At 45.1% G+C, this 27,759-nt stretch overlaps 1 protein-coding gene across 6 annotated transcripts in view; it reads left to right on the top strand.

Moving 5' to 3' along the window:
• Positions 1-27,759, top strand: part of TOX2 (TOX high mobility group box family member 2) — a 266,106-nt gene that overhangs the window by 90,522 nt on the left and 147,825 nt on the right. For all 6 annotated transcript variants that reach the window (XM_044986564.1, XM_044986562.1, XM_044986567.1 and 3 more), the window contains exon 2: positions 10,209-10,274. In XM_044986564.1, the coding sequence (XP_044842499.1) occupies positions 10,224-10,274 (51 nt within the window). In that variant the 5' untranslated portion in view covers positions 10,209-10,223. The remainder of the gene's footprint in view (positions 1-10,208; positions 10,275-27,759) is intronic.

Genomic DNA, 27,759 nt, shown 5'->3' with positions numbered 1-27,759 from the left:
GATTTTCAGCCTCACTGCTCAGGTTGGCAAGCAGTGGCACAGTAATTTTTGGGACAGGATTCATTATAGTTATTATGAAGGACTGGGGGATGGGAGGAAATGGTATAAAGCAATAAAACAAATTTGTTCTGCCAAATAGAATGATGTAGAGAGAGCTTTTCCTATTTTGAATTTGCTCCAGAGAAAGACTTGTATATAATATCAACTTCCAAATGAGGTCTATTTTCTATAGGTTTCCTATAAAGAGGTGCTGCAAATAGCTCTTTTCCTGAGTCTGCAAAACATTTGGCCTTAAAGGGGTGGAAAAGCGAGCGTGTGTGAGAAAAGATACTGCAGATGGATCTGTACAGTTTATAGGACGGTAGGGATACTGTCACTTTAGAAAGAGTTTTAGTTTTTCTACTGCTGAGAATTTCTACAGTGCAAATAACTGATTTGTTTCAGTGGTAGAAACAATTATTTCCCCAGCAGAAAAAAATTATATATATACATGGAGCTGCTTGTCAAAGTGCTTTGTCATGTGATTCGCCTTCAGCATCCGAATATGCACACCAGCTTTCAAATGTCTGGAGTGTTGTCAAAAATATGTGTGCTGTTGATTTACACCAGTGCAAGGCTTCGATCCTGCAATGGAATCAGCTAGAGAGGGCCTTTTTGGCCCACCATTGTGTCAATGGGTTTCTGTGCAGATATAAGGGTCTGAGCTAGCTGATCCCATTGCTGGAATTGGTCCTAAATCAGCTCAGAACCAGGCCCTTGGTCTCTGAATTCTGCGAATGCCAAACAGGTTGAACAAGAAGGCAGTATGTCTTCTAGAAGGCAGTATGTCTCTATGGGGCTGAGTCCCTGTGTAGTCATTAACACCTGCACAAAGTGGGTGTGAAACAGGTACTATTCTGATGTGGTAGCATTTTATACCCACTCTGCACTGGTGTAAACAAGAGCAGACTTCATCTTCTGCATTCTGAAGGCCCTGCTGTCAGAGTTCAGCTCCACCAGACCGAGATCCTGATCTCAGTTACATTAGTGTAAACCAGTGGAACGCCTCCATATTTACACTGATGGGATGGAGGTTGGAGTCTGCGCCGTTGCGTTTTACTTAAGTTGCTTGCATCAGGTCTAAATTCAGGATGTGGTCTTAGCACTTGTACTCAGTCCACTCTACAGGCTGTTAGCAGTGTGGCTTTGCCAGTGTGTGTAGAGTGCAGAGGAAATGATGACCTAGTGGTGACAATATCTCCAGTAGGTAAAATCTAGAGAAATCCTTCGCCTTTCCACTATGCTTTATTTTCCCCATGTGATGGAGTTCACTCACCAGAGCACCCCCTGCTGGCCGTCTCGGGGATTAGGTCTCTCGGCTGGCGCACCCACTCCAGATGGTGTCTCTCCCACCATCTTCTCTGCCTGCAGACCCACCTAAGTTAGGAATCGCAGCGTCCTCTTCATGACTTGGAACCTACGGCCGTGTCACCATCTGGGAAAGAGGAGTATCTCCCAGTTCTATAGACCAGACACTTCCCCAGTGGTGAGTGGGGGAAACCTGGGTCCCAGCCCAGATACCATGTGGATAGCAGCCTCTTGCTGCAACTCTCTAACTTTTCTGGCAGTGCTGCTTCAATTCCCTGGGCCACTTCCCTGTGACTCCAGCACCTTCTTCACCCTCTTCTGAGAGCCTCCAGCCAGCATGTCCCAGCAGCCAGCCAGGAGCTCTTTTTTGCTCCCTCTGGTCCCTGCCAGCAACTGCTCTGTCCAAGGTACTACTTTCCTGCAACCCGCTAGAAACACAATCCTCTCTTCTTGGGCTCCCTACAGCAACAGATTCATTCTGGCCCTGCAGCTCCTTTTATGTGAGCCCACTGGGCCTGATTGGCTGTTCTGTGCAGCCTCCCTCCAATAAGTTACTCACTGTGCAGCCTCTCTGGGCTGCTTTTAACACCTTCCTTTCTGGTGTGGGACGAACACCCCATCATACCTTATATGAACAAAGACCTATTTTTATTCACTTCAGCAAGCTCTCTCCAGACCATGGTTATACTGGGAATAGCAATGAAAGCAGCACCATGCTCTATAGCAGTGTTTCCCAGTCTGTTGAAAACTGATTGTACTCCTGCTACTGTCCCACCATGTGGTGTTAAAGGCCTATCAGAATGAGCAAGGCACTCAGCAAAGATCATGTTGATCTTCCTTCTTCTTTCTTACATGATTTGAGGACTGAAATAATTAACAAGGCTAACATTTAAAGTGTCATCAGTGGCATCCAAGTTAGCAACCATGGAGACAAATGGTACAGTTCACATCTCTAAGCTATTGTTTCAGGCTCTCTGCAAACTCAGATAGAATCTGCATATGTTCCATTTAGGTCATATTTTCAAGGTTTTCTTAGCGACTATAATGGCTAGAGACTAAATTTATATTTTAAATTAAAGTCAAGAATCTGGAGAACAATTAAAATGCCTGGCCATACCCTCCCACACACCATTTGTTCCCCCTTAGGGAGCATGTGCCCATGCTAGTTTAGAAAATTATTGCAGGCCTGGTACACTGGAATTACTTGGATTTAGTGACTTCCAGGAGTTTATAAACTGGCTAGAAAGGGTGAAATTCACCCTTCGACAAAGGTCAGCACAAGACTGTGCTCCACTTAAATCCACAAAATGAGATTTAATCTCCAGTGTTGCCTATTCCCTGGTCCCCTGCACAGGACCAGAGGCAGTCAGCAGCCTGTGGCCCTGCTTCTGATCTTACACTGGTGTAAACCAGACAAAACACTGGTACAAATACGATGTAGATGAGAGCATACTGCAGCATACCCCAGTGATGAATACTTAGCAACTATCTCATGCTTTTTGTCTGCAGATCTTGCTTTATGAAAGGTGGATAATTATCATCATCCCCATTTTATAAACAAGGAAAGTGGGGTGCAGAGAGAGGAAGTGACTTACTCAAGGTTCCCAGCTGGCCAGTGGCAGCGGTGGGAATAGAACCCAGGCCTCCTGACTCCCAGTCCAGTGCCCTTCCTACCTACTCTATACTGTTAGTTTCTCATAAATATCGATAATGGCCAGTCCTATAAGCTTCTCCCTCTCAAACAGCCCCACCACTCCTTTCCAGTGTCTGAACAGTCTCCACCAGGCTGTCTCGCATTCTGTGCCAGCCATCCTGCAGCCTCTGCATGCTCTGCCTTTAAAGGCATGGTGAGGCAAGGAGACAGTCGAGTATTTGGGCGACATGGCTGCTTGGGAAACAACACTTGGAGAAACATAATGGCTTTACATATGAACTGGATTAAAAGTATCCAGCTATGGAGATGGATATTTTACAAATACTTTTAATTAGTATTTTTATATGTAATAACACAAGGTCAGCTTCTGAGAGATCAGCCCAGAACTCCTAGGGAAGTCACCAGGATCTGGAGCTGCTCATCATCTCTTATGACTGATCTCATGAAATTTCCTCTCCACCATTAGCTGTAAGGGAAGCTGTCCCACATTTGAATGGGCTCACCTTTTAACCCTGATGAAGCTGCTGCAGTGCTACACCATCAGTACTAGTTAATGGTTGTCACATCATCTTGTGTAATGTGGTGTCTTTTAATTTGGTTGTTCTCTGATTCCAGAGGATAATCTGGCCATGAGAAGGTGTGTCTCCCCCGACACACAGCTGTGTGGCGATATAGCTGTGCTGCTCTCATGGGCTTTCTAAACTCCATGGACTCTTGCAACTCTGAGAAATTGAAGTATAATTAATAGTCTATAGTGAGACTGATAATCTTCATCTGTCTGTGTTTATGTTCTTTTATTGTTATTATGTGAGCAATTCATTAGGTATTCACTAGCAATTTGGGGGGAGGGATAGCTCAGTGGTTTGAGCATTGGCCTGCTAAACTCAGGGTGGTGTGTTCAATCCTTGAGGGGGCCATTTAGGGACCTAGGGCAAAAATCTGTCTGGGGATTGGTCCTGCTTTGATCAGGGGGTTGGACTAGATGACTTCCTGAGGTCCCTTCCAACCCTGGTATTCTATGATTCATTTACCAGTCAGTTAATGCACAGCTGGTATCTGTTTTATAGCCAGGAGCCAAAGAAGCACAGTGTGTCCAAGCATCTCCATTTCATCCTCTGGCTTGTAAGGGCAACAGGACTCTCTCCCTCTTGCTAAGACTATTGTGTGATTTAGAGCCAATACCACCGACTCTAACTCAGAAATGATTTAAGGCATATCCCATTGTATTGCCATAATTCATTTGTGAACTGAGCCTCAGGAATTGTCTCAGCAATGCCTTGAGCCAGAGACCGTTCTGGAGGGCTTTTTTGGTTCTGATTCTGAGAGAGCTGTTCTAGCTGATTAACAGCAAGAGTTTTGCAGCTCCAAGGTTCTAGAGTCTAGTAACTGGATTAGTTGTCTGGTGCTGAATGCCAGGGGAGCGTGTAAGTTCTGATTGAGCTGATCATACAAGCCTAGCCAGGTCATTCTCAGTCTGCCTCTGGAATGGACTCATCTTTGACCAGCCACAGGGAGGAGACCTGCTGCAGTCAGAGGCCGGAGTGAACAGGGAATGGCTTCTTGCCGAGTTTCCAGCTGGTATAGAGAAAGAAAGTTCCCTGCAGGCATGGGGTCTGATTTCCCACAGTCTTACTCTGGAGCAGAACTGCTGAGAAATCGGGCGAGGAGGCTCCGTCAGCGCGGTGAGGACAGGAAGTCACAGAGTGGCGCAGACCTCTCACAAAGCAGGGTACGCCGCGCAGTGGAGATCATGGTGGCAATGGGTCAAGTTTATGGTGTGGAACGGCAATTCTGGGCCCGGGAAACAAGCACGGACTGGTGGGACCGCATAGTGCTGCAGGTCTGGGATGAATCACAGTGGCTGCGGAACTTCAGGATGCGTAAGGGCACTTTCCTTGAACTATGTGACTTGCTGTCCCCTGCCCTGAAGCGCCAGGACACCCGGATGCGAGCAGCCCTGACTATGCAGAAGCGAGTGGCCATAGCCCTCTGGAAACTTGCAACGCCAGACAGCTACCGGTCAGTAGCGAACCACTTTGGCGTGGGCAAATCTACCATAGGGCTTGCTGTGATTAAAGTAGCCCACACAATCGTTGAGCAACTGTTCTCAAAGGTAGTGACCCTGGGAAACGTCCAGGTCGTCATAGATGGCTTCGGCATGATGGGATTCCCAAACTGCGGTGGGGCTATAGATGGGACTCACATCCCTATCCTGGGACCGGCCCACCAGGCCAGCGAGTACATTAACCGAAAGGGCTACTTTTCTATGGTGCTGCAAGCACTGCTGGACCATAGGGGACGTTTTACCAACATCTACGTCAGGTGGCCAGGCAAGGTTCATGACGCGCGTGTGTTCAGGAACTCTGGTCTGTTTAAACGCCTCCAGGCAGGTAGTTTCTTCCCGGACCACAAAATAACGGTTGGGGATGTGCAGATGCCTACAGTGATCCTCGGGGACCCAGCCTACCCGCTAATGCCATGGCTCATGAAGCCCTATACAGGCGCCTTGGACAGTGAGAAGGAACTCTTCAACTACCGGCTGAGCAAGTGCAGAATGGTGGTGGAGTGTGCTTTCGGACGTCTCAAGGGGAGATGGCGGAGCTTACTGACTCGCTCAGACCTCAGCGAAAAAAATACCCCCGTTGTTATTGCTGCTTGCTGTGTGCTCCACAATCTCTGTGAGAGCAAGGGCGAGACCTTTATGGCTGGATGGGAGGTTGAGGCCAATCGCCTGGCTGCTGATTACGCTCAGCCAGACAGCCGTGCCGATAGAAGATCCCAGCGGGAAGCGCTGTGCATCCGGGAGGCTTTGAAAGATAGGTTCCTCGGAGAGCAGGGTAATCTATGACTCTCCAGTTGATTTACAGAGAAGCTGAACCTGAGCCTGTTTCAGTGACTGTTGACTTCGATCTGCGGTTACATACCCCGTTCTCCAGGTTTCCCCCCTTCCAACACACGTTTTAAAATAACTTTAATGGAACACTGATTATTAATAAAGTTTTCTTTAATTATGAATTCCTGTTCAAGGGTTGAAACATGGACGCGGACTGTGGTGGGTACGGTGTGCACTGATGTTCAGACCACTTCTATACTAGAGGAATGACAGGCTCCTGCTCCTACAGCGGTCTCTGGGGGGAGGACGGTTGCAGGTGGGTGTGCAGGAAGGAGTGGGTTTGCAGGAAGGGGTGAGGGGTGCTGTCTTTGGGACGGAGTTTGGATGCAGGCTCTGGACTGGGGGTTGGGGTGTAGGAAGGGGTGAGGTGTGTGTGGGAAGGGTGAGTATGTGTCCGTGGATGAGGGCTCTTGCTGGGGCTCAGGGCATCGGAGAGGCTCGTGGCTAGGGGGGAAGGGCATGGTAAGGGCAGCCTGCCTTGCCATTTGTGGATGTCAGGCGCTAGGACCCTGGGGCAGCATATACCTCACAGACTGACCCGGGGCAGCATTCACCTCCCAGAATGACCCTAGTGCCTAGTGACTGCAGTCTGTGTGTGTCCTGCTGTTGATCCTGCCCCCAAGTCTGTACCCTGGTAATGGAGGCTGTCCTATGCAATTAAAAAACCCCTCCCCCCCTTCACACAAAGTCTTCTGACAAGGAAAACGTGACGGAAACAGTGAATAACAACAAACTACTTTTAATACTCAACTACACAGTGGGGGGATGAAACTTAGATTTGGGACTGGGTGATCCAGGAAGGGAAGCACTTCTCACACTTTAGGGAATGAGAGCTGTTTGGTACATGAGCGCTCTGCTGGGGTGGAGTGACAGTTTTCACGGCCCCTAGCGCCCCTCCTTCTTGTGATTTTGGGTGAGGGGGGGACAGGACTTTGTGGCGGGGGAAGGCGGTTGCAGATATAGTTCAGGGGGGCTCTCTGCTCCTGCCTGCGGTCCTGCAGAACATCTACAAGGCGCCGGAGCGTGTCCGTTTGCTCCCTCATTAGCCCAAGCAGCGTTTGAGTCGCCTGCTGGTCTTCCTGCCGCCACCTGTCCTCCCGTTCGCTGTGTGAGCGCTGGTGCTGACATGGGGTCTCCCTCCACTGTCTCTGCTCGGCCGCCTCGGCTCTGGAGCAAGCCATCAGTTCTGAGAACATGTCGTCCCTAGTCTTTTTCTTTCGCCGCCTAATCTGCGCCAGCCTCTGTGAGGGGGATGCCGGGGCAGTTCGTGAAAGAGCCGCAGCTGTGTGATGGAAAAAAGGAAGTGATTTCCTTGAAAAGATACATGTTTGCGAACACTGAACACAGTCTAGTCAGTTTCTGTGAACAAGACCATACAGGGCACCTAGTCTCACGAGCTCTCAGGACAAGTTCGAGATTTCGGAATACGGTTTCATTGGCTGCGGTCTTGCACAGGAGATCGGACAAGCGAGGCGGTACAGCTGAATCTGTGTAGCAGCCAGGCCTGGTAAGCACTACACTATAGGCTGCTTAACAGTTAATGGATAGCTGTGCCCTCCCGCTGAAGGCAATCTGTAAAGCATAAAGTCTGACCCTGTTCCAGCCCCTCGCGGCTGTGCCCGGGAAAGATCACTGTATGCTTTTCCTCTGTGGCCTCCAACACGTGGCTGTTAAGCGAAGGTCATTGCTATGCAAAGTAAAAGTCAAGCATTCACAATAGTAACAGTACACTAATTGCCCTAATTAGATGCAGCAGTCGCCGAATGAGATTAGCCTGAGGCGGGTCACTCGGAGAGAGAGAGAGCGGATGCTGCTCGAATCCCTGCACAGACCAGGACCGTACGCTGCAATGCTGGTGGAGGCAATGATTCCGCTGTACATTAGGATGGCCTGGCGCGGAAGAGTGTGCTTCCACGGAGCACCAAATAAGGCACCTCTCCCCAGGAACCTCCTGCGGAGACTTTTCGAGCTGCTCTCCGAGAGCTTCGTGGAACTGTCCCAGGAGGATTTCTGTTCCATCCCTATCTGTGTGGACCTTCTCTTTATATAGTTTTTTAAGCAAAAGGTTTTATATAGTTTTTACATATTTTTTATTCCTGTTTTTTAAAAAATAAATGTTTCCATGTTTATAGCACTTACGGACTGATCCTTCCCCTGATTCGCAGTCCGGGTTAACGGCCGGGGAGGGTTGGTAGGGGATCTCTGTGAGGGTGATGAAGAGATCCTGGCTGTCGGGGAAAGCGGTATTGTAAGCGCTGTCGCCTGCGTTGTCCTCCACAAACCCTTCCTCATCTTCCCCATCGGCAAACATCGCCGAGGAACTGCCCCTCGACACTATCCCATACTCAGAGTCCACGGTCACTGGTGGGGCAGTGGTGGCAGACCCACCTATAATGGCATGCAGTGCCTCGTAGAAGCGGCAGGTCTGGGGCTGTGCTCCGGAGCGTCCGTTTGCCGCTCTGACTTTTTGGTAGCCTTGTCTCAGGTCCTTGATTTTCACGCGGCACTGCGTTGTATCCCGGCTGTATCCTCTGAGTGCCATGGCTTTGGAGACCTTCTCGTAGGTCTTTGCATTCCGTTTGTTGGAGCGCAGCTCCGAAAGCACAGACTCATCGCCCCACACAGCGATCAGATCCAGGACTTCACGGTCTGTCCATGCTGGGGACCTCTTTCTATTCTGGGATTGCATGGACTCCTCTGCTGGAGAGCTCTGCATCGTTGCAGGTGCTGCTGAGCTCGCCCCGATGTCCAACCAGGACATGAGATTCAAAGTGCCCAGACAGGAAAAGGAATTCAAATTTTCCCGGGTCGTTTCCTGTGTGGCTGGTCAGAGAATCCAAGCTTGGACTGCTGTCCAGAGCGTCAACAGAGTGGTGCACTGTGGGATAGCTCCCGGAGCTAGTAAGTTCGATTTGCATCCACACCTAGCCTAATTCGACATAGCCATGTCGAATTTAGCGCTACTCCCCTCGTCGGGGTGGAGTACCGAATTCGAACTAAAGAGCCTTCTAGGTCGAACTAAATGGCTTCCTGGTGTGGACGGGTGCACGGTTAATTCGAATTAACGCTGCTAAATTCGAATTAAAGTCCTAGTGTAGACCAGGCCTCAGTGCTCGCGATATCCTGGTTTGCAACCAGGGAGGCAAGTGTGGTATCAGGAGTAATGATGTCATTGACTGACTCAAGCAGATCAAAAAGTGCCAGTCTCATACATGCATAATGCACATGTAACAGTGGTTTAGTGTGTGAGACCCTGTCTCTCCTGGGTAGCTGGCCCTGGCCACTTTAACAGCCTACTACTTACACATAGCTAGAGCAGTGTACTTTTAGCTCAAGTGGCAGAGGCTTGTAATTTTGGTGCTGCAAATCCTGATTTTGATGGGGTCTCTGTGTGTGGCCTCATAAACCTAGGATCAGTTATTCCAGGAGCATGTAGGAATCATGCCTAGCTAAAGATAATCTTGCACATTCAATGCATGATCTTTGTATCATATATTGTTGCAGTTTTGCTGGCACAGGACTTTGTAGAAGGCTGAATGGGAAAAAGTATAGCTGTTACTTATACATCTTGGTCATTAGCAGTGGCGGGAAAAGAAATAAGGAATAAAAGATTTGAAAGTTTAGTGTGATTTTTAGTAAGTTCTTAGGCTGATTAACCTTTGCCCCAACTATGTCTATGGTTTTGATTTGTATGGTTATGATTAAAATGGTTAATTCATGATTTTTCTAAATATTAACACAGCAATGCTTTGGCATTCTATTCAATGTTCACGTCTTCCTTTATTATATGTATATATGATCCAGAGCTGTGCTGCAGCACCACGCTAAGAGTATAGCTAGCTTTTCATCATGCTGCAAGTAAAATTTTTATCTCCCTACTTTCCCTCTGACAAAACCAAACCATCTGCCTAGCATTTTCCCGAAGGGCCTTCCGTGGAGGGGCTTTGTTTGTGAGAGGGCTGGGGGTAACTGAGCAAGGTGTCTGAGAGATGGGAGGATTTGGAAAGTCAGTTATTCTCAGTAGGCTTTAGTGCCTTTCAGTATTTTAGGTCTGTTTGGATAGTTCCTCTTTGAGTGTGTACTGTGGGTCTGTTTCAGACTCTCACGTGGCTGAGGTTATAACCTGGGCCCAAAAACCCTAGGCAAGAAGTTGAGTAAACAGTTATTTAAAACAACTAACTATTTTGTTCCTCAGATCTTAACTCTCCATGTTGAGGGGGTGGAAAATGCATGGGATCCAAAAAGCCCATCGAGGACAGAGGGAGGTAACATGTTCTGCATTTCACTAACTGTCACTTCCTTTTGTCTTTCCAGTTTGACGGGGAGAACATGTATATGGGAATGAATGACAATAATCAGGAGTTCCTATCAGCGAATCAGGTAAGGATCACTTTGCTTATGTGGGCTGGGAAGACACAGAGGGTGGCATTTTCAAAGTGCCTGAGTGATGCAGGAGCAGAAGTTCTGTTGACTTTGTGGACTTGTTCTCCTAAGTCATGTGACTGCTTTGAAAAGTTCAACCTAGAGAGACAAATTCTGCTTTCATTTCCATCCATGCCACACTGCCAGTGCCAATGAGCGGTCATGAGTGTAACAAAAAAGCTAGTGCACTAAAAACAGCAATGTGGCCATATTGGCCAGGCCAGCTGCCTGGATACATACCTAGGATATCAGACAGGATTGTCCTTCGGCATCTAGCCTGAACCACTGCCTGTGCTACCATGGCCACATGGCTATTTTTAGCATGCATGCTCAATGAGAGCTAGCACATGTACATCTACTCGACCTGGGAGTCAGACCTTAATGATATGGTGTAATGGGAAAACGCGGCAGTGCCTCCCAGTTGGAGAGGTGCCTGATGCTATGTTGGCGTATCTCATCAGGTCTTGCTACCTGTTGAACAAAAATACAAGTCTGTCATGAGAATTTCTGAAATGTAAGGTAAGGGCTTTAAAATGGGTTCCAGGTTAAAGTATATCTATTTCTAGGCTTAGCTCCCATAGCAGTGTCGATTGTAAACTATGCCAAGTAAAGTTGTGTTAAGTTATTGCATCACAGATTTCGTAATAAGTCCGTGTGAGGATTTCTATCCAGGCACAAAATATTACCAGCTTCCTAGTTCCCTGGAAGCTGATTATCTGCTGTCTGGGACAAGGTTACAGTATATTCCTGTTGTTCAGGCTTCTCACGTACCTCGTCAAGGCTATACATTTTGAGGCTAGTGAATCATTTGTTCACATCTACATCAGATATTGAAAACGATGTAAAACAAATGTTAAACTGAAGACAAGAAGAAAAATTGTTTGCCTTCTTGAGAAGTAGCATACATGAGCTTCTCAGATCCATGCAGAGAGAGACAGACACTCTGCCATAGGCTTTCAGAGATGGCATGGAGTGGTTCTGTTGCACCAGCTCCAAAGGAGAGGGGCTGCTCTTGCTCAAGACATTTCTGAGGGTGGAAAAGGCTTGTATGTTGCAATCATCTGGTGTTAAAATGACTCGTGGAAACAAATACATAGCAAGAACAGTGCCTTGTGTTTTGAGAACAAGGATACAATAAAATAAATATGCCAGAGAAACCTAACAAGCGACCAAAACCTGCAGTCTATGGTTCACCCTGTCTGCTAAGCCCTGGGTGTGCAGTCTGACCTCCCCAAAGACAGTCTTCCACCTCAGATTTCCAAGCACCTACTTCCTGAGCACCTGGGCAAGAAAAGGGGGAAGCTGAGCTTGAGTTAACCCTTCTTTCATTGGGAACTGGATAGTGCTGCTGACGAGCTCGGATTTTCCTGTGTTGTCTGATCTCAAAGAGCTTGATCCCACGAGGCTCTGAGCATTCTGGCCCCAATGCAGCAAAGCATTTAAGGCGTGTTTAATTTTAAGCATGTGCATAGTCCTACTGACCTCAGAGCCAGAGCACACAGTGCCTTGCAGGCTGGGAGCCCAGTGTCAGTTCTTGATAGGTGACATATTTCTGAGAGTACCGTGCAGCTTGTGCATGGCAGGACAGGAAGGAGATGCCCCTTTTGATAATCAGTGCTTGTTCTCATTTGACTTGTCCAGGAATTGTAAAAGGGCCCCAGCAAAGCGCTATGCACCCACCACGCTTGAACAGTGGGGCTGAAACAGCAAGGGAATTGTCTGTTGCTTATCAGGATCAGATGCAAAAGAACAAATGATTCTCAAATGTCTGAACTGAAGCCACTGGGATTGCAGGTGTTTAGCATCTTTCAGGATGGAGACCAAAGTGTATTAACGGAGTATGACTCATAAGAAGGGCTGGGAGTCCTTGTGCTAGAAAAAACTCAAGGAGCAATAACTTTACATACTCATCAAGAAAGGTCAGAAGTTCCCAGTCCAATGTGCAGCATGACTCACCTGGCCATTTTGAATATGAAATCAGTAATATAGTGTGGGAGAGTGGACTGTACTGGGACTTGAACTGCAGCCAAAAGGAACCATTTGTATTTCCTATTGTAAAGTGATAACATTTATCTCTCAGACCTTGTGATATCTTGCTTCCTTATTATGTGGGTAACTTGAGGGAAACCAGAATAAGAAGCTCTGTTAAGAGAAGATGAGTAAATTCCTCCTCCTAGGCAGAGGAGATGACTTTCTAATAAGGAAAGACACATTGTCATGCACTTGGGAATAAGTGTGCAGATTTAAAATAGGAGAAGGTTAGAAAAAAAAATTAAACCCTTAAATCTAGTAAATAGTTAATTCAAATGGAAATTCAAGCCATGTTTTAAAACACAAAATAAATTTAAAAAAATTAAGAAGGGAGGAATTAACTGTGGCTGGGCATAGGATCAGCTAAGAGTAACACCACTCAGCCTACTGGCTGGCTACACGAAAGGCAGTTTGTGACGGGTGGGGTATCTTTCCAAGCCCTTTCAATGCTGAGGAGAGGCACATGCTAGATATGAGGGAGGACATCGGCGGAGCCAGCATGATGGGGTTTGGTTTGGAGAGACCAGCATGAAGGGACATGCTGCCATCCGGGAAGGGAGGTCAGTGGCAGCACGGTTAAGGAGGCAGAGGGGTACTGAACAGTTCCTGTGTGCAGCGCTGTATGTGTCTGTTAGCGTTCTGTATGGCATTCTGTCAATCCAGTCTGGGGCCTCGTAGCCTGACTTGCATGATAGCTCAGCTGCCTTTTCCACCTTTTCTTTCCTGCTAGGGAGAATTTTTTCTCTCTGGGGCCCTCCAGCTTGTTAGCTGAGCTGTAAGAAAGCTCAGGGGTAGTGGTGTCCTTTGCTCCTGTCTTTGCTAGCAGGACCCCTGTCAGCTGCCCTCCCTGGCACACCTGCTGGGACAGCTTTGTGGCTCTTATTTGCTTTCCAGTTATTGCCTCTTCTCTTTGCTCTTTTTTATTGTAGCCCTATACATTGATGTTTTCCCAGTCAATCTGCATGGGAAGGAGGAGAGCACATTTAGTGTCTTCCCTGAATTAATCTGCAGAATGATTTTGGGCTCCCATTCTGATGCCTCTAGAGAGAAGCACATTCCCCCTGCCTGCAAAGCCCACCCTTGCTCTGTGGCACCATGCTTGTTCCTCCTGGGCTGCTCGGTTCCCTTGCACTGTGGCATAAGGACTAGAGAGGGCTGTGCGGGACATAGGTGGGGTAACAGAGGAGGGCAAGTATGGGAAGAGGCAACAGGAGAAAGGAGTGAGAGAGACAAGAGGGGAAAGGAGGAAGCCAAGAGGCAAAGGGGGCCAGTGGGAAAACCAAGAGAGGCGTCATAGGAGGTGGGGAGGCACTTTCAGACAGACAGCAAGATGTGAAGACTTCACAAGCAGTTTGTGAAGTGGACATGCACTGGTAGCAGGTTTCAGAGTGGTAGCCGTGTTAGTCTGTATCAGCAAAAACAATGAGGAGTCCTTGTGGCACCTTAGAGACTAACAAATTTATTTGGCATAAGCTTTTGTGGGCTAGAACCCACTTCATCAGATGCATGAAGTGGAAAATAGAGGAGCAGGTATAAATACATGAAAGGATGGGAGTTGCCCTACCAAGTGTGAGGTCAGTCTAACGAGACAATTCACTTAACAGCAGGATACTAAGGGAGGAAAGATAACTTCTGAAGTAATATTGAGAGGGTCCATTTCAGACAGTTGACAAGAAGGTGTGAGTAACAGTAGGGGGAAATTAGTATTGGGGAAAATAAGTTTAGGTTTTGTAATGACTCAGCCACTCCCAGTCTTTATTCAGGCCTAATCTGATGATGTCCGGTTTGCAAATTAATTCCAGTTCAGCAGTTTCACTTTGGAGTCTATTTCTGAAGTTTTTGTTGTTGAAGAATTGCCACTTTTAGGTCTGTTATTGAGTGACCAGAGAGATTGAAGTGTTCTCCTACTGGTTTTTGAATGTTATGATTCCTGATGTCAGATTTGTATCCATTTATTCTTTTGCATAGAGACTGTCCGGTTTGGCCAACGTATCCTGCTGTTAAGTGAATTGTCTCATTAGACTGACCTCACACTTGATGGATGGGGGGAGGGATAGCTCAGTGGCTTGAGTATTGGCCTGCTAAACCCAGGGTTGTGAGTTCAATCCTTGAGGGGGCCATTTAGGGATCTGGGGCAAAAATTTGTCTGGGGATTAGTCCTGCTTTGAGCAGGGGGTTGGACTAGATGACCTCCTGAGGTCCCTTCCAACCCTGACATTCTACGATTCCCAAGAGAAGGCAAGGCTTTGGGAGGAGAGTGGGGGCATTTGCAATATGGGAAGTGGGAGGAAGGATGTTTGGAGCTGGGGGGGAGGCAATGTGAGCAAAGTTGAGAGGAGGCAAAAGGTTTGTCTTGATTGGCCTTTAAAGTGCATTGATAGATGAAGCTAGGTAACTTCATCTGGTGACATGCCTTTAAATCCTAGTCTAGACAAGGCCCTACTTGCCTTACAAGGTTTCAACTTGGCTGCTTAACACATATGAAAGGTAGGGGGTGTCTCCTCTACACCAGACTTCTGGGGCATGTTAGCTGACACCTTCTAGCACCATGCCTTTGGACTGATTGACAGGGAAGAGTAGTGGACCTGGAAGAAGGAAGGAGCGAAGAGCACAAGGCAAAGTATCAGGTTACTGGTACGGACATTATCCTGCCAATGCTGGTGTTAAGCCTCCAAGCATGCCCAGTGGTGTGGGTGCTCATGCAGTCAAAGCGCTGAGTCTCTCCTCACTGCCCTGTTCCTGAGCCCATTACTAACCTTTGCCAGGTGGCGGCAGGGGGAAGAGAGCAGGGATCAGGGATAGAAGCAGGACGGAAGGAGAAGAAATTTGGCCCAGGCCCTGAAAGCATCCCAATGTTACCATGAGGTTTCATAGCACATTCCAGCATTGCCAAAAGGAGCTTTACTTGCTGTCTAATGGCAGCAGTCATTCGGTATTCCCAGCTTCCACCCTCATTAGTCGTTAGCCCTGCCATTGTTTATTTTCTCATGATTGCTTGTTTACCTAAGAGCGTTTTATTACCCTGGTCATGACTTCATTACTAACAACACAAGGGTTTTGTTACAGGGAGCACTCCAGATGTTATTTAGTGTTTGCCAAGCACATTACGTTCAGGAGCACAGCTCCAGAATCTCATTTGAGAGCCAGGTAAGTAACCACCACAGGTACAGCTTTATAGCATGCATTGGAACACCATTCAGAACACACGTTCCTTGGGGATAAATAGAAACCATCGTTACTAATTGTAGCATCCATTACATTATAACCAATGGATCTGGCTTTTTCTTCATTTCCTGTCCTGAACTTTTACGTAGTGCCACTGTGTACTGTTAGGTACGGCTTCCATATGAGGAGAGACTAAAAAGATCAGGTCTGTTCAGCTTAGAAAAGAGACAACTACCGGGGGATACGATAGACGTCTATAAAATCATGACTGGTGTGGAGAAAGTGAATAAGGAAGTGTTATTTACCCCTTCCCAAAACACAAGAACCAGGGATCACCCAATGAAGTTACTAGGCAGCAGGTTTAATATAAATAAAAAATTATATCTTTTCACATATACAACTAACCTGTGGAACTCATTGCTATGGGAATTTGTGATGGCCAAAAGTATAACTGGGTTCAAAAAAGACCTGGATAAGTTAATGAAGGATATGTCCACCAATGGCTATTAGCCAAGATGCTCAGGGATGCGATGCCAGACCTCTGACTACTGGATGCCAGGAGTAGAAGGTGGGTAGATCATTCCATAATTGCCCTGTTCTGTACACTCCCCCTGAAGTTCTGGTATGAGCCACTGTCTGAGACATTCTGCTGGGCAAGATGGACCACAATCTGACCCACATGGAAGCTCTTATGTTCTTACAGTAGATGCTCCGTTCCACCCCAGAGGTGACTGCACGTCAGTGATGGTCAGAGTATATTGTTCGGACCAAATTCATCAGTGACATCTGAGAAATTCTAAGTTAAAGTTAATGGATTATCCATTTTATATAAGAGCTAATTTTGGGCAGGAAGACTTTGCTTTAAAATATGGGCTAGATTTTTGAAGTGTTACACCAGTTTCATGCTGGGGTCACTTTGTGAAACCCATTGAAATCAATGGGGTTACTCCAGTCCAAGATTAGGCTAGTGTGATGCAGTGGAGAATCTGGCCCTATACATCTATAGTAGTTAAGAACTAACTCTCTTTTTTGCTTACATGCTGCAGCTTATTTTTAAAATGCAGTGTTGTGCTTTCCTGCACTTTTGTTCCAAAATACCAACTGGGGATTAGATTTACGATTTGATCATTTTTCTATTGAACGTAATGGCTTTTAGCCTTTTGGATTTAAATGGCCTCCATGTGTAGTATTTATAACTGCAATTTGATGATGATAAAACTTTGCTCTCTTTTAGCACTTTCTATCCAGGAATTTCAAAGTGCTTTGCCAACAATTAATTAAGCCTCTCAACCTCTTCCTTTCCCATCAGGTAGATACAGCTGGGGGTATTGAGACAAATAGGGACACTGACACAGAGAGATTAAGGAGCCTGATCCTGTGATAAGCAGCGCCTGTAAGGGGTTGCACATCTTCAGCTCACGTGACTCAGCACCTTGCAGAATTGTGTCTTGAGTACTTTTCTAAGGTCTCATAGCGGTAAAGTGAGGCTCAGAACCCAATTCCCTATTCTAACTGTGTGTACACTTCTTTCCTTGTGAGCAGTAGCATGTTCCAGAGCTGCTATTTTATATACACAACAGCAATGTACATCTTAAAGCTAACCGATCCACTGTTTCCCTGAATCTTATGTTTGAAAGATTTGCTCCCAGGCTATTCATTATATGTCATGTTTTCATGCCAGAAAGAGGCTGTCTCAGTGGAGAACTAAACCCATGAACATGCAGGCCTATAGCATAATGGAAATGCTGACAGACCCTTAGCTACAGTGGCAGAAACTTCTCCATGAGAATAATTCCTGTCGTTCAATCAAACAAGAGGGACATATGACCCCAGAAATGAGTCAAATGCGAAATGTAATTCAACCCCCAACAGGGGCCAGGGTATTAATGCCACTTGACATCTGATCAAACGACCATGGACATTTGACCCCTGAGATGAGTGAAGTATCTATTGTGTCTGATAAAGTTGGCAGGGTGTCATTCTTCACCCTTGTCAGTTTCCTTTGTTTAAAAAAAAAAGAGGAGTAGCTAAATAATGTAAAATCCTGAGGAATGTACAGGTTACCAACCATCCAGTGTACTGTGCAAAATAAGACAGAAGTGGGACTATGCTTAAAAAATGAATGGAGAGACTAGCCTGGCAAAGGTTGAGAAATTTGGAATGCAATTTGATATGTGTATAAGGTTGGTTTGTTTGGTATTAATGGTCTTTTCCACTTATAGTGAAAATTTAAAAGCGCTTTACAGATGTTAGCTAACTAAAGCTCACAGTACCCTTTAAGTAGGTGTTATTGCCTCCGTATAATAGATGAGTAAACAGCACAGAGAGTAACTTGCCAGAGATCACCTGTAGTGAAGCAGTGGCAGAACTGTGAATCGAATCAGACCTTGGCCTACCTACTTATGCAATTTCTCCCACCTTATTCGTGTTAGTCAGAGCAGCACAGTCTAATTTGTAGTGAGATACACTGTGTTACAATGTAGATCAATGGAAAGGGGCTCTTCAAGCATCCTACTGGAGATGGTAAGATTGTATATAAAATAAAGGCCAGAATTTCATCTCACTTAGTGTAAATCGGGAGTAAATACAGTCAGTGGAGTTACACTAATGGAGACCTGGCATAGGTGAGAATAGAATCAAGCATATGATATAGATAGATAGATATTTTGTGTGTGTGTGTGTGTGTGTGCGCGCGTGTGTGTGTGTACGCACGCACGCACATGCATATAAATAAAATTGGGGTGTGTATATGTGTGTGCGTATAAATCAGCTTCTCTCTACTGTATCTATTTTCATAATCTTTAAACTTTGGTCTGTATTAGTCATAACAGATGCAGCATCTCACTGATCTTGGAGGGGCAAATGGTCAGGGTTGTTTGATTAGATGTCAAGATGCATTACCATCATGGCCTCTGTTGGGTGTTGAATTACAGCTTGTATTTGACTCATTTCTGGGGTCAAAACGTCCCTCTTATTTGATTGAATGACAGAAACTGTATAATTTGTATATATCCCTGAGCCATACGGGTCTGAGTGCCGCTGTAATGTGTTTTATAAAGGCACAGCTGTCGTGGTGACTTATTTAAAATGGGAATTTGAAGCAGTGTTCTTGCCATTTAATGTCCTCATTCAGGGTTACGCAGCTTTTGTCAAATAATAAATAACATTTGGAACACTCATTTTAACATAACAATAATTTTGCTAGTTATGAAGAATTGGCCATTACAGTAAAACTGAGTTTGGTAAACAAGCAATAATGTAAAAGTAAATAATAGCATAATTAGAGACTAGTGAGGATACCAGGAACTTCCTCATATATTGCTGGTATTACAGACTAGATGAAGATAGCTTTGGCAACCCGAGGCTATAAAATGTGCTGTAAAACTTTGTGATAATAGTGATGCACTATGCTCGCTCCCCCTAAAGATCCAGTCTCAACTGAAGTGTAACAGAATGTCAACAGAAGAGTCGTATATAAAGTAAAACTGGACTGTGGGCAGATATATACAGTGAGTCCACCCCACACGAGAGACTTAGGGCTTGTTTACAGGGTCCCACAGTGCGGACTATGAGGATGAGCGTTGCAGCACACTCTAACGTGTTGTGCTGTAACTGCCCTGTATAGACCCTGCTATTGCAAACTAAGTACCCGTTAGGTCAGGCTAGCAGGGTCTACGCGAGGCAGTTCCAGTGCAACACTTCAGTGTGCGCGACAATTCTCCCCGCAATAGTCCGCACTGCAGCATGGTGTCGGCAGCATGAGTCAGCCAACAACACAGACCCTGAATGCATTCAGAACTGCCCCCAGCATCATAGCATGGCAGTAACACTGTGAGAGAAAAGGTAAAGGAGCACAACAGGAGGAAACCCAGGAGTGATTCCACATGCATGTTCCTAATAAAGAGGAAGGAATATAGTTACCCACACACACATACTCTTCTTTCCTCCTCCCTCCCCCCCCCCCCAAAAAAAGGAAGCTTGTCAAACAAGGGTCTAGGCAGCACAAAGGAGCAGAGGCGTTTCAGTCAGGAGAGCTTAATTGATGAACTGCACCTGTGACTGACTCATGCCAAATGAAGAATGGGGAGGAGTCTCCGTTCACTACCATGAGAAATGATGGAGGGTGAGAAAGAAGAGGAAAGTAATATGAGGAGGGGGGAGAAAAGTGAGAACAAGAGGAAGAGTTAAACTCTGAGCCTGCTCTCCCTTTACAGATCTCTCCTTCATCTCCACAGACCAGTGTTTCTTCCTCCATGTCTTCCCTGCTCTTTGCCCTCTTTCTCTTTTCCTTCCTGTACATAGCAGAAGCTGGGCCCAGATTTATGCACCTGTAGCTTGCTGCCCTACTGCCCAGGCCAGCCACAGCCAGCATGTCACCGGGTCTGCAGAATGCTTCCCTTTGGGATCAGAGTTGTTCCCCATCGCCATGGTTTGCCAAAGACCTGCCGTTACGCAGCCGCTCCTCTGGCAAGGCAGTTCTTCCGCAGTGTGATTGTTTGGCCTCCCCATCTGGCAGCTGTCACCCAGGCAGTTTCTTTGGCCATAAGTGCTGCCCGGCCTCTCTTACCTGCACTGATTAGTTGTTCAGTGTTGCTTCCAGTGCTTGGGGTGCATGGTGTGTGTCAAAGTTAGGGATCTGTACGAATAGCCAGCACCAGGGGTAGTGTGTTTATCACTGCTCCCTTTCAGAACCTGAAAGTCACGGGCATTTGAGAAGCATTTGCGTGAACATTGTTCCTTAGCCTAAGAACATTGGAAATGGGCTGATTAGTTAGTTAAACAGACTCCCCTGTCATGGATAGGACTGGTATAGCGACTGCAGATAGGCAATCAGAGGCAGGGCATGGATTAGCTGTTACTTCAACTCTGAGTGTGTGGGAGGAGAGAGTCATGTATGCAGAGACTAGAGCAGGGGTAGACAACCTATGGCATGCGAGCTGATTTTCAGTGGCACTCACACTGCCTGGGTCTTGGCCACCGGTCCGGGGGGCTCTGCATTTTAATTTAATTTTAAATGAAGCTTCTTAAACATTTTAAAAACCTTATTTACTTTACATACAACAATAGTTTAGTTATATATTATAGACTTATAGAAAGAGACCTTCTAAAAACGTTAAAATGTATTACTGGCCTGTGAAACCTTAAATTAAAGTGAATAAATGAAGACTCGGCACACCACTTCTGAATGGTTGCCAACCCCTGGACTAGAGGGTAATGGTGGGGGAGAGGGTAGAAGGGGAGAGGGCATTGGCTTTCACTCCCGTTAACATGACATCAGCTTTGGATGCTGTGAGCATTACTACATGGGTAGCTTCTGGGAAGGGGAGGGAAAGAAATTCTGAGCCAACATGTGCTGAAGGAGGAGCAGAGCTGTAGCAATGTTTAGTCCAGTGGGCTAGGGTTCGGGATACTCCATTGTCACAGAAAGAGAGAAACTGTCAGAGAAATATTTGACCGTGGATTGCTTTTGGGGTGGTGCAGTCCTACGCTCATTAGAGCAGGAGTTTCCTCCAGTTCTTTCAGTGTTAGGCTGTCTACAGATGACACTCTAATGACTTCCCTCTAATGAGCGTAGGACTGCTCCACCCCAAAAGCAATCCACGGTCAAATATTTCTCTGACAGTTTCTCTCTTTCTGTGACAATGGAGTATCAATATACGGGTTTTGTTCCGTGTGGGAACAGGTCTGCTGAGCAGCCAGATATACACAGCAATGCCACAGCTAGACAATGAGATGGGAATGGCTATGCCAGTCCAGGTCACCTGCAAGCAGCAGAGACTTCCCAACTCCCGTGTATAATTTTATATGCTGCGCTCTTACCCTCCTTCCTTATTGTCACAGATCCTTGGGCTATTTTAAATATCCTTCTGTTTCCAAACATGACTAAATCTCAGGGCCAGACACACACATACAAATTCAAATCCTTATATGCATGCCAGGACACATGTATGTCCCCAATAAATACCAGAGAGACAAGGTGAGTGAGGTAATACCTTTTCTTAGACCATGACTGACACAGCTAGAACTCCACTGCACTCAATAAATACCAACAGTCCATTTACTGCTGATTCGTAGGTATTACTAGGTGCAAGTAAGGTGAATTCGGTATCCTTGCTAAGACTTCAGTGCTGATTCAGAGCAGGAGTTTCCTCCAGTTCTTTCAGTGTTAGGCTGTCTACAGATGACACTGCTCATTTGATAGCATTGTTGTAAGAAACCAAGAGACACTCTCCATGTATGGGTGACAGCTAGAGGTGACCCTTATTTTGAATCTTGCTATATTAAAGAGTGAACAGTAGATAAACACAGGAAAAGCAAAATGGTCCATGCTTCTTGGCATGATTTCCATTCAAGGCTCCTGGTGAATTTTCAGCCTCCCGTGACATTTAATGAGTCTCAGAGACCTGGGTTTGTTTAAACTTCCGGGGAAAGAGGCAGTCTTTCATACTCTTTGTAATCCATTGATCTTGGCTACTTAAGGAAGACATGTGTCAGAGGAACATCAACCAGATTGGTAAAAAAACCCACTGATGTTATCATAGTAGGCTTTGAAGAGTAGGCATTTTGTCCTACTGGCTTGTTGATTTCTTGGTGATTCTAAATGTAAGCCAATATTCTGTGAGCTTCCTTGGCTTGACTGTCTTGCTTCATTGAAATGCATGAATGAGATGAGCGACCTGTTCTCCTTTGCTTTTACCCTTCACAAGTTTTGTATATATGAGGTTCATGGTGAACAATTCGTCTATAATGCATCTTACAAATAAAAGTCATGACAATAAAATTGTCAACCATTATTGTTATAATAAAAAGAACTAATATGCAAAGTTCCTAATTGAAAGAGTGAAAATTTAATTTCATTTAGATTGGGTGGGGGGGCGGAATACATTTAGAATTCCATGACTAACAAAATGTTAACACAAAGTTAGTTACATGGTTAATAAATACAATATCAAGCAGAAGTCAACAAATGCAAAAGTAAAGTTTGAACAGGGAGCCTTACCTCTGCCCACTTGTGTGCGTGCATTAAAGGTACACTCTTCACGGTTCATATGCTATTTTTCAAATACTACTGTATAATTTTATATGCCGTGTTGGAGGATCAAAAACAGAGGAGCTTTATCAGCGGACTACAGGGGACCCACCAGTATATATGAAATGCCCTCCTCAGCAGATTATGCAGCAACAATATTATGTACTGTATTTTAAAAATTAGCAACATAATGTTATATTGAGGTTAGTGGAATAAGCAGATAATGTAGATCCTTCCAAACTAGAGTAATATTGAGTTGTATGCAAGAACAAATGAAGATCTAAGTTCCTGAATTTTGTATGAGCTTCTATCTGCTAATTAAATGTTTTTGAGGGTACAGCCAGGAAGGAATTACAGTAGGTTAGCCTGAAAGTTTTGGAAGTAGAAGCATCCATATCTGGGTGTAAGATTGGCTATATTGTTTAAATGGGGAAAAAATTACCTTGGTATTACAGTAGAATAAACATCATCTTCAACTCCTAGGTCTCCAAGAACTCCTGCATTGTTAACAATAGGGCTGTGTTTGAAAGAACAGCCAAAACGCCTCACAGGATGAAAAGATAATGTAACTGAACAGCTCCTGGAGCCAAAAGGAATAGTCTCTGTTTCTACTGCAGTTACTCTGTGGAAAAATAGCATCAAATACAATTGTAGATATCTGAGAAGTCGTCAGATGGTACAAAGAGTGCCTTGTAGGGACAGAAGGCTATGAAGAGCAATATACTGTGGCTGAATTTCATCTGTGGACAGGTGGACACATACATTTCACCAATCAACCTAGGTTCCCATGTGACACCAGCTGGATCAGGAACAACTACAACGGGAAGAGTGAAACTCTGGGGACCTGAAAGTAAATAACCGCCACAAACTGTTAATGGCCTTGAATTTGAGACCTGACCAAGACCACAGCAGTATCTGTCTATATATATACCCAAGAAACTCCCTTGCTCAAAAGAATAGGTTTTTCCCCCCAAGAACTTGCCAAAAATCTCTAATTTGAATTTTTTGACCCAAATCTAAGTAGCATGAGTACCATGTGACAGAGCCAAAAACAAGGTTGTATATGCTCATCAGTGAATTCTGTGGGAGGTGTGGGCTATTAGTGTAATAAAGTTGTGCATCAAAAATATCTCGGGGACTAAATAGAATGAAGCGAGTTCAAGAGATAAAGCCAGAATTGAAGCAAATCTTCCTCCGAAGAATGAAGAATGACCTGTTATGAAGATGCATTCTGGGATTGGAGATGGTGGGTTCAGGTGCTGAAGGAGTTGGACACCGATTTCAAACCATTAGAAAAGTAGTTTACCTACTATCCACACAAGAAATTCAGAATTCTTTGCAACATGACAGAGGGACGGACAAAGATTACCAAATCTGCAGGGAGGAAAACATACCAAGCAGTGCATAATTTCCATGAATCTTGTGAAATAACTCCAAACTGTTGATCTTGTGTAATTCCACTGGGTTGGGGGATAGAATCAAATCATGTGAGGATGTTTAAAATTAAAGAAATGTGATTGCTCTTGACATGAGGTCACAATTCTTCATACTGTTTATTCTTGAAGAACCATCAGGAAACAATAACTGGAGTCTTCACAGTGATTAAGTGTGTCAGGTGTCAAGAGAATCTATGGTTTGTGGAGATCCCCAACTATCAGGTAAAACTTTGGGAAGAGGTGACTCGGAAAGAGCCAACAAAACTGAAAAACAAAAGTCGTCTTAATGGCAGAGAGGTAAAAGACTTTCTCTGAGAGTAAGCTCCAATAGGTAGGGGCATTAGAGAAAACTGGGAACTTGTTTCTCTTAACACAGCTGTGTAAATCAAGAGTAGCTCCCATGTAGTTCATGAAGTTGCACCAGTGTAAAACCAGTATACGTAAGAGGAAAATTGGGAAAGGAAGAATGTTTAGACATTCCTAGAAACAGTGTGACAAATTCACCACCGGTGTGAATGAGTGCATTTTCTTTGGCTTGACTGGAATTGCAGTCTCATAAAACAGTGGTGATTTTGGCCCAATAAGATCAGAGATGGAAAATAGACTGAGAACATTAGTACGGATGCAAGAGTAAGGACAACCTGTAAGGCAAACTCTGGAGTAGAGGTCTGATTCAAATATGGCTGAGAATGGGCATACAGGCTTCAATCAATATTTTGCAACTCCAGGAAATGACTGTTGATCAGCAGGGACAGGGGGAGAGAGTGGATTTAAGACAAAAGCCCTGGTCTTCTGTTGCTGTGAATTGGCATTGTTCCTTTGACTGCAGTGGTGGAGGTACACTGTTTTATGCCAGCTGGGGATCTGATCCATTGACTTCAGTGGAGCTGCACTGATTTACACCAGCGGAGAATCTGCCCCCATGTTCTGAAAAGATACAGAGATGAATGATTAGTAAATGTAAACAAAAGGCAGGAGCCATGAGAAAGTTGAGATAAATGCTCCAAAGATGTACAACTAGCAAAAGCTGAGAGAAATCCTGCTTAATACAGCTTCACTGGCTGGACCTTAAATCCAAGGAATTTATTATGGAAGAATTGGAACCCAAAAGGAAAAGACTCAGTTGCAAGGTATATAATATGCTACAATAACCAAACCTTTCTCAGCCTGAAAATATACAGATGTTTGCAGATCTAACACTTAGATAAGAAAAGCTTATAAGGTTCCAAAATTGTACATTCACTGTGCAAGTTAGAAAGAGAACGAGGGGCAATAATACACTGTTTTAGAGTGCTAGGAAATGCAACTGGGATTTGGCTGAACATACAAGAGTAAATGCCATAATTAGGGATCTTTTGGTGTTGAAGAACTCCTAGCATGGATCAGAGCTAGAATGTGTGTCTGTCCTGCAGTGCTGATGATCTAGAAACTCTAAAGACTGATGAAGATAACATACAGTAAAGCTGAATAAGTGAAGATCAACTCACCAATGGTATCCCATAACATACAGCATCTCTAGTAGTTCTGAAAACTTTGAAACCTCTGCATGCCCCTCCAGCACAGCCGAAATATTTGGTGGTCAATAGGCTACAGGGGATGTGCTGGACTGAAAGCAGGAAAAGTTCCGCAAGCCTTGGGAAAATGCGCCCTCCAAGGAAGCAGATCACCTTAGAAACATAGGTGTAATATTTATAATACGTAAAAGACTATTCTCTGCTTTTAAGCCCACTCACTGCACCTCTACAGTCAGCTATTGCTGCTTCCCGGACCATGCTGTATTTTTCTTTAACAGTAACTGTCACTTCAGACAAAAACAATTCAAACTTTTGTGCATGAGCTGTTTCTGTCTTCAGATTTTCCTAATCCTTCCACTGTGTTAATTCTTCACTGCTTGTCTCCACAACTACCCACTGTGATAAAGTTTGGTTAGAAGTCAGGACTTTACATATTAATGATTGATTCCGAGCACTGATAACTGTGATTATTTGTGATAAGTAAGATTTTCTACTTTGGCCTATTGTGAGGTGTGTGTGTGTCTGTGTGTATGTGTATCCTTACACAGGGGAGGGTGATTATTTATTTATTTATTTATTTTTTGCATCATAGGCAGTGTGAGAATCCAAAAATGACTGAGCAGCTGAGTGACGTTTCCTTTCAAACTGATTGATTACTTCTCATATCTGAGCACCAGGACCAGTCTTGTGTTTGGGCCTTCCGTCATAACAGGGTGATTAACTGTCAGAAGGTTACTTGGGAACCAGTTACTTCAAGCAGGAAGGCATTATTTTCCACTTCAGTATTTGGATGGAGGCCTGTGCAAACAGGAAGGAGACTCCACAATCCAAACCTGCCTTCAACATTTATGTTCCATGACAACTTTCTACTTCATGTGAGGATTCAGACTCCACTCCAGCTCACCAAAGGGCCTGATCCAAAGCCCATTCAAATCTGTAGAAATAATCTTCTTCACTTACTAGGCTTTGGCTCAGGCCCCAGCTCACCCATTGCTATGGGTTCTTCATTATTTTCCCAGCATGTAGAAGCCCTATTAACTGCCTAAGCCTGAAAATCTTCTTTCTGATTACTGCAAAGGGCCTGGGCCTGCTTCCATTTAACTCAGTGAGATCAGGGTTGACCTCTAAAAGGGCTAGGTTGAGCAGAAAGGGAATAACAGGAGTGTTCTCATGCCCTGGCCTTCAGTGAGAGCGCTTGTTGTTTCTCTGCCAGGGATGATGGATCCCTCACCATTAGAGAAGCTGATTGAAGATTTACTATTGCATGTGTTATGGCAGATAGCAGCTTCAGTGCAGTTGCACAGGTATCACTGTGTTCCCTTGTGGTGATTGGTTGAGCATTGATGAGACCTGACTTCTGTAACTTCTACTAGAAGCTGCATGAAGAGTGTGTCCAGTCTACCTTTCATTTATTCTGCAGTGCTCATCTCATTAATAGACTTACGACCTTTCTTCCTGAGCATGGCCATTAGGTCTTAAACTAGGGTCACTTTCTTTCCTTTGTTCAGTCTTTCATCTGTGTAATGTATCGTCTTGGTATACCCAGACTTTGCCCAGCCAAGAGATGCATTTTCCTGCAGCCTTAAGTAATGCATAAAACCTAAATAAAAACCAGAACTAACATGGAATATGCCACTTTGATGTTGATTGGAACCTACGTACATCATTCTTAGCTGCATTAGCATTTAAAGCTCTACTCTAGTAGTTATCTAACAGGTCCCCTTAGCCTTCAATTCTTGAAGATGCTCTCAGACCTGACATGATACAGACCAAGTCACCTTGGCAATCCCAACATCCTGTGTATGCACTCTTTCCACCCCTGCCTTTCCGCTACTTTCTGTCTTCCTCACACTCCGTTAAGGCCCCAATCCTGCAAATACTTGCTGCTAAGCATGCTGTTTACTCTCCTGAGTAATCCTGCTGAAGTCAATAGGATTACTCATGGTAGCAATCCCTGTGCTGGGTAGTGAGTGTTGGTGGCAAATGGAGCCGTATGGTGCGGTCTCTTCGCTCGCTATGCAATCACCAGGTCCACCTATGGTATGGCATTATATTATTTATTAATGTTAAAGAAGATGGGAGCAAAACTTGGCAGTAAGTTGAGCTGCCCTAATCTTCCATATTCAGATGCAGGTTGGCCTTTGGAATCGAGATGAAGAGCTGGGATGTGTAGAACCACATCCAGCTTTGGTGTAAGTGGATGCTACTCCATTTGAAGTAAATGGCAGTGGAGCCCACTCACATCAGGTCTGAATTTGGCCCATTGT

Source organism: Mauremys mutica, chromosome 13 (genome assembly GCF_020497125.1).
Source record: "Mauremys mutica isolate MM-2020 ecotype Southern chromosome 13, ASM2049712v1, whole genome shotgun sequence".
In the NCBI taxonomy this organism is placed as follows: domain Eukaryota; kingdom Metazoa; phylum Chordata; order Testudines; family Geoemydidae; genus Mauremys; species Mauremys mutica.
Note: the sequence above shows the minus strand (reverse complement) of the source record. Positions and strands in the feature narration are given on the sequence as shown.